General features: G+C 36.7%; 1 protein-coding gene across 1 annotated transcript in view; it reads left to right on the top strand.

Annotated features, from left to right (window-relative positions):
* LOC127849332 (dipeptidyl peptidase 4-like) overlaps positions 1 to 16,135 on the top strand; it is a 145,341-nt gene that overhangs the window by 116,167 nt on the left and 13,039 nt on the right. Inside the window, exons 9-12 of the mRNA XM_052382063.1 lie at positions 13,464 to 13,624; positions 14,010 to 14,104; positions 14,530 to 14,653; positions 15,431 to 15,469. Of these exons, the coding sequence (XP_052238023.1) occupies positions 13,464 to 13,624; positions 14,010 to 14,104; positions 14,530 to 14,653; positions 15,431 to 15,469 (419 nt within the window). The remainder of the gene's footprint in view (positions 1 to 13,463; positions 13,625 to 14,009; positions 14,105 to 14,529; positions 14,654 to 15,430; positions 15,470 to 16,135) is intronic.

A 16,135-nucleotide genomic window follows, 5' to 3' on the forward strand; every position in this document is an offset into this window, starting at 1 on the left:
CACGACAGAAATGTAGGATTATGTGTCGCGCACATTTGTACTCGCTGTGATATCTATGTCCAATAAGCATGATCCTGACCATAGGCAAAATGCCCATATAATTGATAACGATGCCTAATCTATAAAATGGTACGGACCGTATTCGTATTTGTCACTGAGTTGTCATGGTTAAAGGCGAATGCACATCCAATTATTTTGTATAACACACTGCTTTTGCGTAATCGTAATAGTATATAGGATACAAATATGATATGTAATTACTTTCTCTATAATCTAAGAATAGCATACTCAGGAATAGAACACAACAAGACGTGTGTACATACGGCACGGATTTCCACACATTCTAAAATATGACCTTAAACCTCTAGTTTTGACCTCACCCTTTGAAGTTGGGAGACGGCTAATACACGCAAAACGCCGACTTCTGCTAAATGCAAGTTCAAATTTAAATTGCGTCGGACAACAACGGTGGATTCTATGATGACATAACAATTAAAAATTAAATGTTTATCTTTCCAAATCTAAAACATTCATAAGCTAGGTTTGAAGAATATGGAGATCACGTTCTTTCTACACCCAAAAACACAAAGTGTGTGTTATTTTATCTGTTACAAATCTTGTATATTTTAACAATGTTAAATTGGAATGGCCGCTCTAGTGCGTTCAGTAACAGTTAAGACAATTAAATGTATACAGAGAAATGAGTACTTTTGTTGAATGGTACCAACTCTGCAAAAGACAGGGATGCTTATGAAAACATCAGACCACACAGACGGCAACTATGCCGATAATGATAATGTTTTTGTTTTATGATTGAGATGTTTTATATGATGATATATAAATAATTGTAATGCATGAAAGAGTACATTGCCAAAGAAGATGACAATAATGAAGACGATCATGATGAGCATGTGCTGATTTGAGTGATTTTGTCGATAAGAAATGTCAATGAAGTGGACGTTGAAGACAATATGAATTGGGTCATTATGATAGTGGTGAAATGAATAGTTTTGATGCAAAAAATCATTTATATGATTATGGTTCTGTCATTTATAGTATAGTAAATTTCAAACTAATCGTATATGTTATCTATTTTAGGAACTGGTGGGTACAACCCAAGAGAAAGGAACTGGCGAGGCATCATCATTGCAATGTTGGTAATCTTGACCATCATCGCCTTGATAGTTACTGCAACCATTCTGGTCACACCTAGTAAGAATGATTAGTTACAATTTATAAATAAACTAAAACTTTTTGTCGTTTTATACTATCAATTGGCTGGATAAATACTTAACAATAATTAAAACATACTTAGATCCCGGAGAACATTCTCAATTCTGATATGAGTAGGATACCAATGGTTCATATCTGAAATACACAATGTCCATAACAGGTTATGTGTTGTTAGAGGTGATGAATTCCAAGTTTTACGCAAAATTGAAGCCCCTCTTTAATATGTTTATTAAACGAATATTTGTATTCTTATTCTTAAGTCTAAGATATGTCTAAGAATTGTTTGGTGAATATCTAAGCCGATTGCATCAGGTCACGTTAAGATAGCCAACAATAGCCAATCTGATCGAAGCTATTAACAGTAGTTCATATACTTTTCTGCACAATCGGTAAGGATAAACGCCAAGCGCATTTGTACGAATTGATATGAGCATCGCTAGGTGTGCAGTCCGCACAGGCTTTTCACGTACGACACTTTCCGATTTTATTGTATTTTTCGTTTAAAGGAAGATCCTTCTGTGCAAAAATCCAGTTTAGGCGGAAAGTGTCGACCCTGATAAGCCTGTGCGGATTGTATTGCATTAAACCCCCTTTTCACATAGCACGGTCAATATGTAATACTTGGATGAAGAAAGGACCCCTACGATTCGACTAAATAGTAAATTGAACTTGAACTCTTAAGTATGTCCTCAGAATGTTTCTACGACAAATAATTTTGTGAGAGTTGGTTTTTAATGTTGACGTAGTTGGTTTGTCGCCGCGCCAGCAGTTGTACTGACTTGATATGTTTGAGATATTTCGTATTGAAAAACCATCACCGATATTGTATGAACAGAGTACTAAGTCTAGTTGTCTATTCACGACATTATATCACGACATTTTATACCGACAGCTTTATTACAAATAAATATCAACAACTTTGCACTGCTTTACAAACAATGTATCATAAGTTTTAATATCATACTGTATATATAAAGCATACAGGTTAGTGTTGAATTCAGAGAGCTTTTTTAAGAAGCTAGAAGACCGAAACCTACGTGCCTTTGTAACGTGGTCAAGGATTTTGTCCGCAGCAAATAGACTTAACCGTATTTAACAATACTTGTTGATCATCACGTTCCTAGTTGTCTGTCTTATGTAGAAAGTCATGAAAATAACGTGGTTGAAGACCACGCTGAACATCAATGGCTTCATGTTAATAAGCAAAATGACGTTACTACAGCGTGTTTGAGATGTACTCACGTTGTTCCCTACACTGACTTAAACAATAATTATTATTTCAATAATGCGTGCATTAGAATGGGGTAAATCACTTATAATGTATACATTTAACAACTGATACAATGTTCTTCGATGCAATGATCAACTCCGTTTTTAATATCAGTTCACTGTTAACAGAGACAGTAGATGAGCTCGTAAAAAAGAAGCTAGACTTTAGAGGATTCATCAAAGGCGAATATGAACCAAAAACGTTCAATCCTATTATGATTAAAGGTAAGATTGCATCTTTTAAATTGAACATTTATTGTGGAGTTGCCATGAATAAGTTATGTACTCTCACGAAACTCTCATATTCATTCATTGTTTAGGTGTTTGTTTAAATTGCATGTTGTGTGGTTTCAAGTGCAGTTTTTTGTTGCCTCATTGTTTTGGAATTGGTTGTTTACCGTAAATTATAAAAAAACATCTGCACGGTATCATAAGGTTTTTCATAGTCTGGCGCAGGTGAAGGTTGACTTTGTGTATATTTCATGCACATGCAATCATTCAACTACATGAAAACCTAACTGCTCAGTCCGCAACATGTTTTAAAACATGCTAACAAAACAGATGCACTGCATAGGTAGTTTTTTAGTTACAATCGAAATTCGAATGTATTTGAATAATTAATCCAATGTTTATTGCAGTGCGTCTAGTATTAGTGTGTTGTCTAGTATATGTTTTTTCATTGATCATGTTGAAGTCAAGTTTAATGAGCTACTTGTATAATGTTGTGTTTGCACTTTTACGACAATTGGTAATTTGAACACAGTTCCTTATTCTGAAAGGCTACAGTAGCAATATGTGCAATATATATATATATATGATTAATAAGAGCTTCAATCAATGTTCCGCACGGAAAACAACTGATGTGAGTCAACATCACGCATATAGTTCAGTTTAAACAAAAGCTGGTTGTTTATCTTGATGGATGTTAGAGGTGCTGTACGATCGTTGGTCGGGATGTAATAAATGCTTGATATATATGGATTGACTAATAAAAAGAAAAATCAACCAAATGTAATTGTCATCAAATAGCTTCCGTTCATGTCCACAACTGTAATACGGTGTCTCATAAAATCAAATCTATAAAAATTCGATATTTACGACAGTATAAAGATGCTCCAACATTTGCAATAAGTTTTATTTTCGGTAGTTGTATAAATTATATAAGAGACGTCAAAACAAATTGACATGTATTCATGCATACCTGAAAACTTTTAATTTAATACGTTTTTAACGATTCTAATCTTTTGAAATATCAATTTTTAACACACTCGATGGCTGATGTATACGCTTTCAAGAATGCTCATAGAATTTCATAAGAGCTCACCTCATTTATATTGCATTTGTGCCGGTTGCCTTCACTGGTGTAAAAATAATTATTGAATTTACAAAGTCTTAAGTAGTTTGTATGCGTAATTATTATAAATATTTACGATGTTTCCATTAGCTGTTCACTAAACAATTTGAATTAAGTCCGTCGCTAATTACGGAACACCCATTACTGTTCGTCTGATTTATATACAACAAGTTTTAAGTTCAAATCGAGTATGGATTGAAACAATTTGTCTTGCTCCTTCACACTCAGATAGTTTGTATTAATGTTGCGATTCAGTACCAAAAAGTCTTCTTCAATAAAGACTCTAGACTAATAGTCTGGTTTACTATGTTTTTCCGTTCAGAAAAATGGTAGATTAGCAAAACTATACATTTTTGGAAAGATTATTACATGGGCAATTTGAAAATCAATGTTTACATTTGCGCTGATACCTGTATGGCCGCCATTTTTGATTTTCAAAATGGCCGCCGTAAAAATACATTTTTTACTCTATTTCTGCCTCTAATAACCCTAAAAACTTTTTAAAATATACTAAACCTATGTTTTCAGGTACAAGGAATCCATTGGTTACATAATCAGACTTCTGATTGTAACAGTTCTTTCTTTTTTCAGGAAATATGCATCCAGGGAGCAGCCATTGATACAAAAAATGTTAATATTTTGGTATATTGGTATATTGAGTATATATATTATATATATGTATATTGAATATATATATATTGGTATATTTCGCCCTTCTCTATGCATTCGCTTTCTTACCTATATGTTATGAGGATGAGTCTATAACTATTATTACTCTGTTAGGATGAGAGCGCAACAGTGCAGAGATATTACAAGTAAAAGCCGTAGATGACAGAGATATTTACATTGAGTGAAACTAATGAGCATAGAGTACATATATAATAAACCTACGTACTCTATGCTCATTATATTACCTTAGTATATATACAAGCTGGCCAATCAAAATGTTGTTTTCATATTTTAATTAAGTCATTTCATTTGCCCGTCATAAAAGTACATACACTGCTCACGTGTTAGTTTTATTACAGTATTTATGTTACACTATCTAATTGGTGGAGGTGTATATAGTGGGGTTTTTTCTTTTGTGTTTTCAGTGCATAGCTCATCATGAGTGAAGATCCTGATGGAAGCACGTTGTCTTTGGGCACGTCCAAGGAGTCTACAGGCTGGAAACTGTGCACCATTTGCCAGGAGAAAAACAATAACAAAGGGACAGTTATTCTAAATCCCAGGACAGAATCGTACCAGAAGTTACTGGACATAGTGGCCGACAGAGCCAGCGTACAGGATGGAGAATATGTTACCCTTCAAAGACGTCTCCAGGACTGCACAAAACAAACGATGCTCGAAGCTAAAGCAATGTGGCATCGAAGCTGTTATTCTTGCGCCACTAATGAGATACAGATCAGCACTGACCATAAGTCAGAACATAATGTATGCTTTCAAGACCCGAAGGCAGGTACAACACAAACCCTAGCATGCACTGGCCACATTCCGGACACAGTCTGTACGAGAAAATCCACAGGTTCTAGGGTTGGCACTTAGTGTTCACCATGATACCAGAAACAAGAAGTTGGTGCACCTCCTCCACTAACATGACTATTGTGTACCTTATAGGCGTGCCCTGCTCCTGGAAACATCAATTGCCAATGCTGTTGTAGAAAATACAAGAGAGTTCAATGGCCTGTATGTACCACCGTTCCTCAAGAAAGGGTCGTTTGTGTTCTTTGCTATTGACAACACTGACTTTGCAGAGGACACAGCTGATGGGAAAGGAACCACACATGGGACAATCACAGCTGTGTATCAAAAGGCAATGCTACTGGAGAAACCATCGCACCCAGCCTGGAACCTCGTGAGGCAAAGAACCTATCGGTTCTTCCGTATCATGTTCCCATCAAGCCATGCAGCAAACCAAAGCCTGGGCCAGACAGGAGAGCGAACAAGTTTGTGGTCGACAACACAGGTGTTCCTGCATCATATGAACTGACCAACCTAGGTTGGGTAATAGCTTCTGCTCTTTCTAGAGCAAAGGAGAATGGAGAACGAAGCCAATTAACAGGTTGGGCAGGATTCAAATCGCTAGTGTTGGTTGGCCAATCTCTAACCCAAGTTGGTGCACTACCACTGCTGCCAGAAGTTGCACACGAGTGGTCTACGATGCTGACTGTGATCCTGCAAGCGTCAGAATTGAAGACGCTGGTCGTTGGTGAAGAATTCCCTACAGTGATTACATTCGACACGGCCTTGTACGAGAAGGCAGTGCAGTTGCTGGATGCAAGACTTGATCTGAAAGGAGGAGTTGTCCCCAGACTGGGTGAGTTACATACTGTGATGGCTGCGCTGAGAGCTCTAGGAACCTCCATAGAAAACTCAGGGATAGACGATGCATTGGTTGAGGCTGATGTATACGGCTCTGCCACAACAAGACAGATCCTCAAGTGCGCCCACTTCAAGAGAACCCTTCGGGGGCACAACCATATTTACATGGCTCTAAGCCTCTATATGTACTTGTCCTGGAACAATTCTTCACAGAGAAGCCCAACCTTAAATCCATTTGCTTGATACCAGCAGATCAGGCCCACGAAGCTTGTGCAAAAACAGCAGTTGTTTGAAGCACAAATCCAGGAGCCGTGACTATGGCCAATGACGAGCTTCTGCACACCCTCACCAACGAAGATGTCATTCAACAGCTGAAAACGTGGGAAGCACAGAAATCTACAAACGCGCTGTTCAAGTCCTTGATGAACTACATCCATCGAGTTGAAACCATCTTGTACTTTGTCGAGGCATCCAGGAATTCAGATTTTGTTCTCCACCTTCAAGCAGGGGAGGCACTAAGCAAGCTGTTCTTCGCCTTGGATCGAATAAAATACAAGCGTCTCTGGCCACGGTACATCGCAGACATGCATGAGTTGAAGACAAGTCATCCACAAACCTGGCGTGAACTTCAAGACGGAAACATATCTGTCACCAAGAGTGTCATCCCATTTGTCTCTATTGGAGCAGATCACGCATGTGAACAAATCAACAGGATGATGAAGATCCACTCTGGGTTAATTGGCATTTCCAATAATGCCAATGCTCGTCAGTGGTTCTTCTTGGCCACACCAGAGATGGCACGTCTTTCAGGAGAATTCAAAGAGCAATTCGATGTTGCTGCTGACAAGCCACAAGAGCATCATCATTTACAACCAAGTGCCGTCAGGAAAGAGCATGAAAATGTTGACCGGATAAAGGCTGCCATACTTAGTCATGGCAATCCTTTCGCTGCTGAGGGTGACCAGCTCTACAACTTCATCACACATGCTTATGTTCCACAAGAGTATGTCCCACAGATTCTGAATATCGATGATACCGGCCAGAAGCTCTATAAGGATTACGTTGCAGAACGCATTAATGGAGACGTCAGTTTGTGGGCACCAGTCAAGAAGCAGAATAACAAAATGTACATATCAGGAAACCTAAAGCAAACAGTCAAGATCCGTGACCAGTCAGTCGATCTGAAAGAAACGAAAGACCTGAACGGTCGTTTGATGGTACTAGCCACATCAAACCGTGACATCGATCAGAAGAATTCTATTGGGAACTATGAGTTCACTCTTACCCCTAAAGCACTGTTTGCACCTGATGGCTCGATCCTTCCATGCAATGAGTCAAAGCTGATCCATAGCCTCGAGAACTAAAGCAAAACGAATGAAAATCCTACTGATGCTCAAGCAGCAGAAACAACAGAACAGACTGATTATATTGTCGATGCAGTAACTCCATTTCAAGGACCATCTACGAGTCGGAGAATCGCTGTTGTTGAGGGAATGGTGCTAGTCCAGAAGATGACAACGAAACCAGCGACAATCATCACAGTCAAAGATCTCGGCCAGCATTTCAATGACCGCCTCATGACCTTGACAGCAGGATCCGATGAGATTATCCTGGTCTTCGACACGTACAAGTCAGACTCCTTGAAGCAGAAAACCAGAGAAAAACGACAAGGCAAAGACCCTGTTCAATACCAGATTGCGGATGACACAAGCATCAAACATATACCAATGGGTCGCTTCCTATCATGAAAAGACGAAAGCTGATCTAACAGTGTACCTTGCTGAGGCAACACTCAAGTACAATGCAAACTCTCCAAAGTTAGTCATCGCGTCAGCAGCAGGCCACACTAGAAGCAATCGGAGCATGCAGTTTGACTCAAACAAACATGAGGAAGCTGACACACTGATGATCAGCTTAGCAGCGGCAGCATCACAACGTTGTCCTGAAGCACAGTTAGTCTTCTTCACCCCGGATACAGACGTCCTGGTTCTGGCTATTGCAGCCTATGACAAGCTCTGCAAAAACACATCGATGACGATGGTATCAGGAACCGTGGAGGTAGGGCCAATCTGGAGAGCGCTAGGAAGAGAAAAGGCAGCAGCATTACCGATATTCTACGCGTTTACTGGAGCAGACAATATTGGTCGATTCTCAGGAGTGGGTAAAACGAGGTGGTTTCAACACTACATCAAGGCTGAAAGGGACGTAGTCAGTGCACTGATGAAACTACCGGAAGATGGTGACCTAACGCATGAGATATTAGAAACATTGGAGAGCTTTGTATGCCTAGCGTATTGCCCAAAAGGTATTCAGATTGCAAGTATTCCTGACCTAAGATGGCATCTGTTTTGCAAACATCTGGCAGAAAGTAACAAGTTGCCTCCAACAACTGGTGCACTTGAGGAGCACATTGAACGTGTGCGAGTACAGAGTAGAGTTTAGTACCAAGCCACTGTCATTTGGCAACAGCAGTTTGACCCATTCAAAAATGGCTACCATCAGGACGAAAAAGGCCATATACTCCCTATCACCACCAAGGTTCTACCAGCTCCGCAGGCCATTGTCGAGTCAGTCAGATGTCAATGCAAAGCCAATTGCTCAACCCAGCGGTGCTCATGCAGAAGAAATGACTTAACTTGCACCGGACTTGTGTGGAACGGACTGTGAAAACGACGCGGACTATATTGTCGGATACGAAACACAGGACAGTGATGACAGTGATGACGAACTTTAAATGGCATATTCTGTAATCGTGTATGTTTGATGCCATTGACTGCCTGTGTATATTTGGTTATTGACTGCCTGTGTAGATGTGAATGATATGACTACCTGTGTAGATGAAGGCATTAGACAGGATTTTGTATCAATAACATTTTTATTAAATAAAATATTAACATATTTTTGTATCAATGGCTGCTCCCTGGATGCATATTTCCTGAAAAAAGAAAGAACTGTTACAGTCAGAAGTCTGATTATGTAACCAATGGATTCCTTGTACCTGAACACATAGGTTTAGTATATTTTAAAAAGTTTTTAGGGTTATTAGAGGCAGAAATAGAGTAAAAAATGTATTTTTACGGCGGTCATTTTGAAAATCCAAAATGGCGGCCATACAGGTATCAGCGCAAATGTAAACATTGATTTTCAGATTGACCATGTAATAATCTTTCCAAAAATGTATAGTTTTGCTAATCTACCATGATTTTGAACGGAATATAATTTATTGACATTGTGAACCTGACTATAATGGATACACCAAACTCACAAACTTAATTGTTTAAAGCACATTTACAGACATGTATTTACTGAAAACGGCGTGTTTTCGACATTAACGTTAGCGGGCTGTAAGCGGTTTTTTTTAAAGCTGCAGACGAATATAGTGTTTCTATTTTTGTATGGTTACATGTATTTGTGTAATGGTTATGCTTTTCTATTTCAGGCGAGGATACATTTTTGTATCGATCCAGAGATGGCGGCGTCCACAAGTATGATTGCAAGGCAAACATAACGCAGCCTTTGTTTGATAATTCTTCATTCGTAAGTAACCTAACTTTATTGTTGTTATGTATGAGAACACTGAAACTCAAGACACACTATTAGGAGAGCGATTGTTTAGACCCTATGTAAGTTAAGTGATCAATAGCCTGTACAGTGCATGACCACAGATTGGAAGCCTTATATAATACGGGCGTCCCTCCTGTCTGCATGACAAAACATAAATCCAGCAATTAACATAACAACGATTAAAGTTTTGGCCACTTACTCAAAACGTTCCGTGAAAATCGTAAATGTTTAGCAGGTTGAAATACGTTTCAACCATCAAACGTGTTCGCGAAGGAAAATATTACACAAAAGTGTAAATGATCATAATCGACATCTTATCGCTATTGAATTTACTCACAGAGCTTTGAAAATGACGATTTAATAAAACTAAGTATATTGCATATTTAGCAAATATTTGTTTAATTGTAAATACGTTATCTGAATGTTTTATAACACTCTTCTCACTCTCTCACGTCAAGCACGCATACCTCTCTCACTCGCTCACATACTTAATCACTCCGTCAGTCACTCACTCACTCACTTACACACAAACACACACCCCTTTGTTAGTCTCTCATGCACTCAGTCAGTCACTCACTTACTTACACACGCATTCACACTATAAAACACTCTCAATCACTCACTTAATAGTTTACTCACGCATCGACTCAGTCGCTCAATCACTCACTCACTCAGTCACTCATTTACTCAATCTAATTATATCAACCTTTCTCATTATTGCTAATTTGATCGACCTCTTTTTCTATGAGTATTTATTTTTCTACATCCCTTTTATTCCGTAAAATAAACGCATTTATACAATTTTAGAGAGTATTGAATACAGACCAGTTCAGCATATCCGCCGATGGGATGTTTGCCCTGTTCCAGTATAACATTTATAACGTGAGTTGAATAAGCTTATCTAATGCATTTATTTAAAGCTACTGTATTTACCATATATTTAAAATATTCATAGTGTAATGGAGTTCATCATGTAGCTTTATGGCCTGTTATATACATGTATGTTATTGTAGTTTTCTTACCAACCGTTCTACATATAACCGCCTTACCTTCGAATACAAATGTATTTTGTGATTGGATCATAATGGTAAATATATAAGTGTTTTAGCATATAAAACAACTTGGCGACCAAAACACGTATCTTCGTACCATGTAAATCATGTTTATTGCAGGTTTACCGACATTCCACATTATCCAAGTATAAAGTCATCAATATAACCACGAAGTAAGAAAAGTTAAATCCTTTTACTAAACACGTTTGCTATAAGACATTTAGTGATCAAATATTGCTAAAAACTGTCAATACAGTTCTATTATTTAATTAATATCCATTTGCTGATATATTCAAATGAACGCCATTTTATCCATGTTTACACTTAAGTAATTGCATGTAAATAGTAAAGGATACAACATTTAGACGTCAACGTAAATCGTGTACATCAAATTTGAGATTAAGTAGTTGAGATTGAAGTCGTTGTGATATTGATAATGGTGGTTTTGGATTGGTAATTAGACTCAAACAATATTAGTTCAGCATAAAGAAATATGGTAACAAGTAAAACAACATTTACAATTGTTTTACATAAAATGTCCATTAAACAGGAGAGTGAATAAAACTTAATGTTTATCATTTAAATTGATTTAAGGTGAATGTACACAAATGTGTTATCTGTTTCGTCTGTGCATCCCAGGGATAAAATAAATCATAACACAAATGTCATGCTTGAAAAAGCACGGCGCAACCGTGTAAAGACTCGATAATTTAAGTGTAATGTATCTTTAGAAATTGATTTAATTTTTAAAACGTCAATGTTACTTTTGAAGACAATCACATAGCCTTGTGGGCCATCATGGAGACCAGTTTCAGACGGTGCGTTGGTCCCCGGTCGGGCATAGTTTGGTAAGAAGTATGTTGGGGTTTGCGTCACTTAACCGTGTAAATACACATCACAACACGTCATAAAGCCGATACAAATTGAATATAATTTAGTACATACATTTTGAAATTAACAACTTATTTTAAACGTCTTTGCATTTTCATGTTCTCTTGGATTTGATCGACAAGTACTAAGTCGAAATTCTTTATTTTGATTCACAAAACAAGTCACGTATTTCATTAATTTTCACTTCTTCAGGTATGTGTTTATTTGAGACAATGTTCGTGTTTTCATTTAATTAAGTATTTCTTACACACAAATATATTATTACACATGTAGTAACGTCATCATGTGGTCTCTTTTAAATAAGTAGCCTTCGTGAGCGTTTTCTTACTTCCATTATGCGTTGAAACTCAGATTTTCATTCAATACGTCACTGCTATTTTACTGGTATATACATTAGCTTTCTAACCCAGGTGCTGGTGCAATACAACGACCTTTACTGTATGCGTTAGCTGTCTTACCCAGGTGCTGAATCAATACCATGTCACTGCTGTATATATATATATATATATATATATATATATATATATATATATATATATATATATATATATATATATATATATATATATATATATATATATATACAATAGTTTCTGACCCAGGTGTTGATTCATTACCGCGTCACTGCTGTATCTATATACGTTTGTTTTCTGACCCAGGTGGAATTGCAATATCACGTCACTGCTGTATCTGACCCAGGTGGTGATTTAATACCACGTCACTGCTGTATTTATATACGTTAGTTTTCTGACCCAGGTTTTCGTACAATACAACGACCTTTACTATATGCGGGAACCAACACGCAGAGATGTCATTCAGCTCACATTTGATGGCTTTGGAGACATCGAGAGAATCTTCAACGGCGTCCCAGATTGGGTTTATGAAGGTGCGGTTTATTTGTATTTAATGTAGGGTACTTAGTTGACGAAATTGTATTGAAACGCATGTATATGTTGAAGGTTCGATGGTAATATGGTATTACAAGTATTTTGGTTTAATGCATACATTGCTTGTAAATATACTGGATAAAGATTAAAGCAACAAACTTTAGATTCGAATGGTAGTAGAAAAGAGAACAATATTACATGTTAAGTCATTGAAATGGTAGAAGAAGAGAGAACAATATTACATGTTAAGAAACTGCAAAGTATAAAAATGTGCATGTAAATATTTACAAAAATTTTATGATGTGCTAATTCGGTTTCAATAAAATGTAATATACGTAACTGAATTCATACACAATTGTCTGTTTATTCCTCTACACACAATGTTAAAAGTATGTATTTAAAACTTTACACATTAGTTACCAAATATGAGTGTTTATTCTTATGAACCATATTTTGATTATATAGAAATGATAAAAATAGTTAAAAGGGTTATTAACAGCTGATTAACAGCTAAGCTCGCCGTGGCGTAGTGGATATGGTGTCCGCCTAGCGATCTGGAGGTCACGGGAACGCTTCCTACTGTGGGAGCGTTGTTAAGATTTCCCAAAGACACCCCGGAATTGGACTCGAGAGCGTTGCAAATAAGCAACAACAAATGCAATCGAGCTTAAATAAGAAAAGAAAAAACAGCTAGTAAATTTTAAAACAACGTCAACGGTTTAATGTCGCTCAGAAATCAAGGTCACGTATGAGTTTTACTCGAGCGAACATATTTCTTCACCGTCTTACTCTTAAGTATATCGAATATTCACATGTACATTATGTCTGAATTAAAACTAGCCTCTTGTTGGTGGATTTAAATCATTTGAGGTCTTGTGTATTTACTTGCAGAGGAAATACTGCGTTCTAATTCAGCCTTCTGGTTCTCTCCCGACGGCTCGTATATCCTTTACGCCTCTTTTGACGACAGAGATGTGATGACGTACGAAATTTTGATGTATGACGTCACTGGTGACGAATTCGGCAGAACTGAACATCTATCTTATCCGAAGGTGAAGACTTTGGAAATGTAAAACAACATATGTTTACAAAAATAAGTGCGGTTTGGACGATTGAAGCTTAAATCAATAGTTCAATATCAGCCAATAATGTTCTTTAGTAAAACAATACAAATTAGTTTCAACTAATTAATTTGAGATTTTTGTACAAATCAATAATCACATTAAAATCAAAAATTCGTATTTTTTGCTTATTTGATGACAAATACTTAACGTTTACTTACGCTATTGTTATAGCAATTGACTGTTCACAGTCAGACTAGTATTAGCAATGTACCGTTTAATAAGGGGCACTTCTCTACATAGAATCGTGTAACATTTCGTATCACATGCCGTATACATTATTGTGAGCATTCATTATTTGGGGCTTTGTTTTCAGCCAGGAACGCCAAATCCGAAAGTAGTGCTAAAGGTCGTCCATTTACTTTCTAACACAACATCAACGATTCCGGTTCCAAGTGAGATCAAAAACATGTAAATATTACTAATAATGTTAATAAGATTTATCGTGCCTCTACAAGCTTATGACTCATTAAGTTGTCAGAATATGCCATGCTGTTTCAGTTCTACTGTTGTTGTTTTTTCAAATAGTCAATAAACGGATTAATAACATGTCTATAGCATTACATGTGTTGATTATACAATGCTGAGTGTCAGATGCGAAACGAATCAGCCTTGCATTGTTAAAATAGTCTTCACTATATGGAGTGAGATAGGTTCGAAATAACGGTTATTAAACCATTACAAATTGACACGGCAATTTACTACCAAAAAAAGCACAAAATACGGACATGACGTTATACTCGCGTGTGGTACTCAGTCACTTACCTGTGCAAATATTGTATTTTAATGCAAATCCAAGTAAATAACATTAAATAATAAAAGCGTCTTGTTTTCAGCGATTACTACTTTACTGCCGTCACGTGGCTGGATGAAAGTCACGTGCTGGTCACGTGGATGAATCGTGCGCAGAACATGTCCATTTTATCACTATGCGAGGCTAATGGAGCCTCGTGCAAAAAGGTAGTTTATAACATGTTAGCCCTAGCTCTTACTGAACACATATTTTGTATTGGGCATTTACAACTTATGTTTTCTCTAACAGCCACAACGCGTGTGTCTAAGAGTATGTAGAAAAAGTATTGATGTTTTGTTTAGAAAAAATAAGCCGTTTAAGAATTAATTAAAACACTTCATGGCTCAGCGGTCAAAGACCATCTTTGGTTGCAGCGATATTTAACGTTCAATTTCAAAGAAAAAAATTCTTATAATTTTGCAACCTCTGGATTTTCTATTAATTATTCTATGGGTGAAGTTGCACGTGTGTGTAATATTGCAATTTGACTTCGCTGCAGACATGCATGAAAAGGCTTCCGGAAATACTTCAATCATAAAGTAACATATTACACGTTAATGAACTTGGCGTATTGAATATAATCTGTTAAATATATACTTTACATATTTGCTGTTTAAACTGTGTTTACTTATAAAATGCTATTGTTGCCGACTACGGAATAGTTGCTTCGTTACCGCTACATTCACAACGAACATATACATGTAGATACTAATTAAACGAAATACATGTTTGCAATCAAGCATAAAACGGAAACGTTTTGACGTTGTTGGAAATATGATCGAATCGATCTGGTTTGATTAAAAAAGTCAATGACAGTGTTGTAATTTGTTTTAATTTGCTATCAATATCATATATCCTTGATGTGTGTTACAAAATTGATGTAATTTACTTCCCATATAGAGTCGCGTTTTCAAATACACTTTTCAGAGAGATTTGTATTTCAGAATTTGAGAGTGGAATCAACAACGGGTTGGGTCGACTTGGTAAGAAATGAATAATTCTTAAATGTTTGTTATTTTATATCATAAAAGCACTCTTCTTTACTGATTTCCGACATTAAAGGCGCAATCACATATATTACAATGTCATCACCTCGCCGTGATTACGCTTATGCTGAATGTTATGCATGGATATATTAAAGAACCTTCATGACGAATTAATGATTTGTGGACTGCAACCCGGTTGAATAGGGCTCAATAGATAATACAATTTAAAGATAATTAATCTAGATTTAATAATAAATTTTTACAACTTAGATACATATTTTGACGCATATGTAGTCCCTAAAAAAGTTAAATTTAATTAAAAACTTTGTTACTAGATAATAAAAAATAAGCTTCATTTCCAACCCTTAGATACTGATCAGCAGCAAATAGCATAAACCCTTAACAGACTGCGAGTTACTCGCACTCAGTTCTGGTTGTATGCTGCTTGCGCATAGCCATTTTTAGTTTGCTTCTAAGTGTGAAAGGGTTAATTATCTCGTAAAACAACTGCAATAACACAACTAAGTATAACTATAACAAATGATTCAATGGTGTTATGTTATGGACTCTTATGACAGGCATTATTTCAACAAATGTATATCTATAGGTGATCTATTTCCTAGGTGTACTAGTGTTTAACAAACAAAACATACAGCACCACTG

This window comes from Dreissena polymorpha, chromosome 10, assembly GCF_020536995.1.
Source record: "Dreissena polymorpha isolate Duluth1 chromosome 10, UMN_Dpol_1.0, whole genome shotgun sequence".
Classification (NCBI taxonomy): Eukaryota; Metazoa; Mollusca; class Bivalvia; order Myida; family Dreissenidae; genus Dreissena; species Dreissena polymorpha.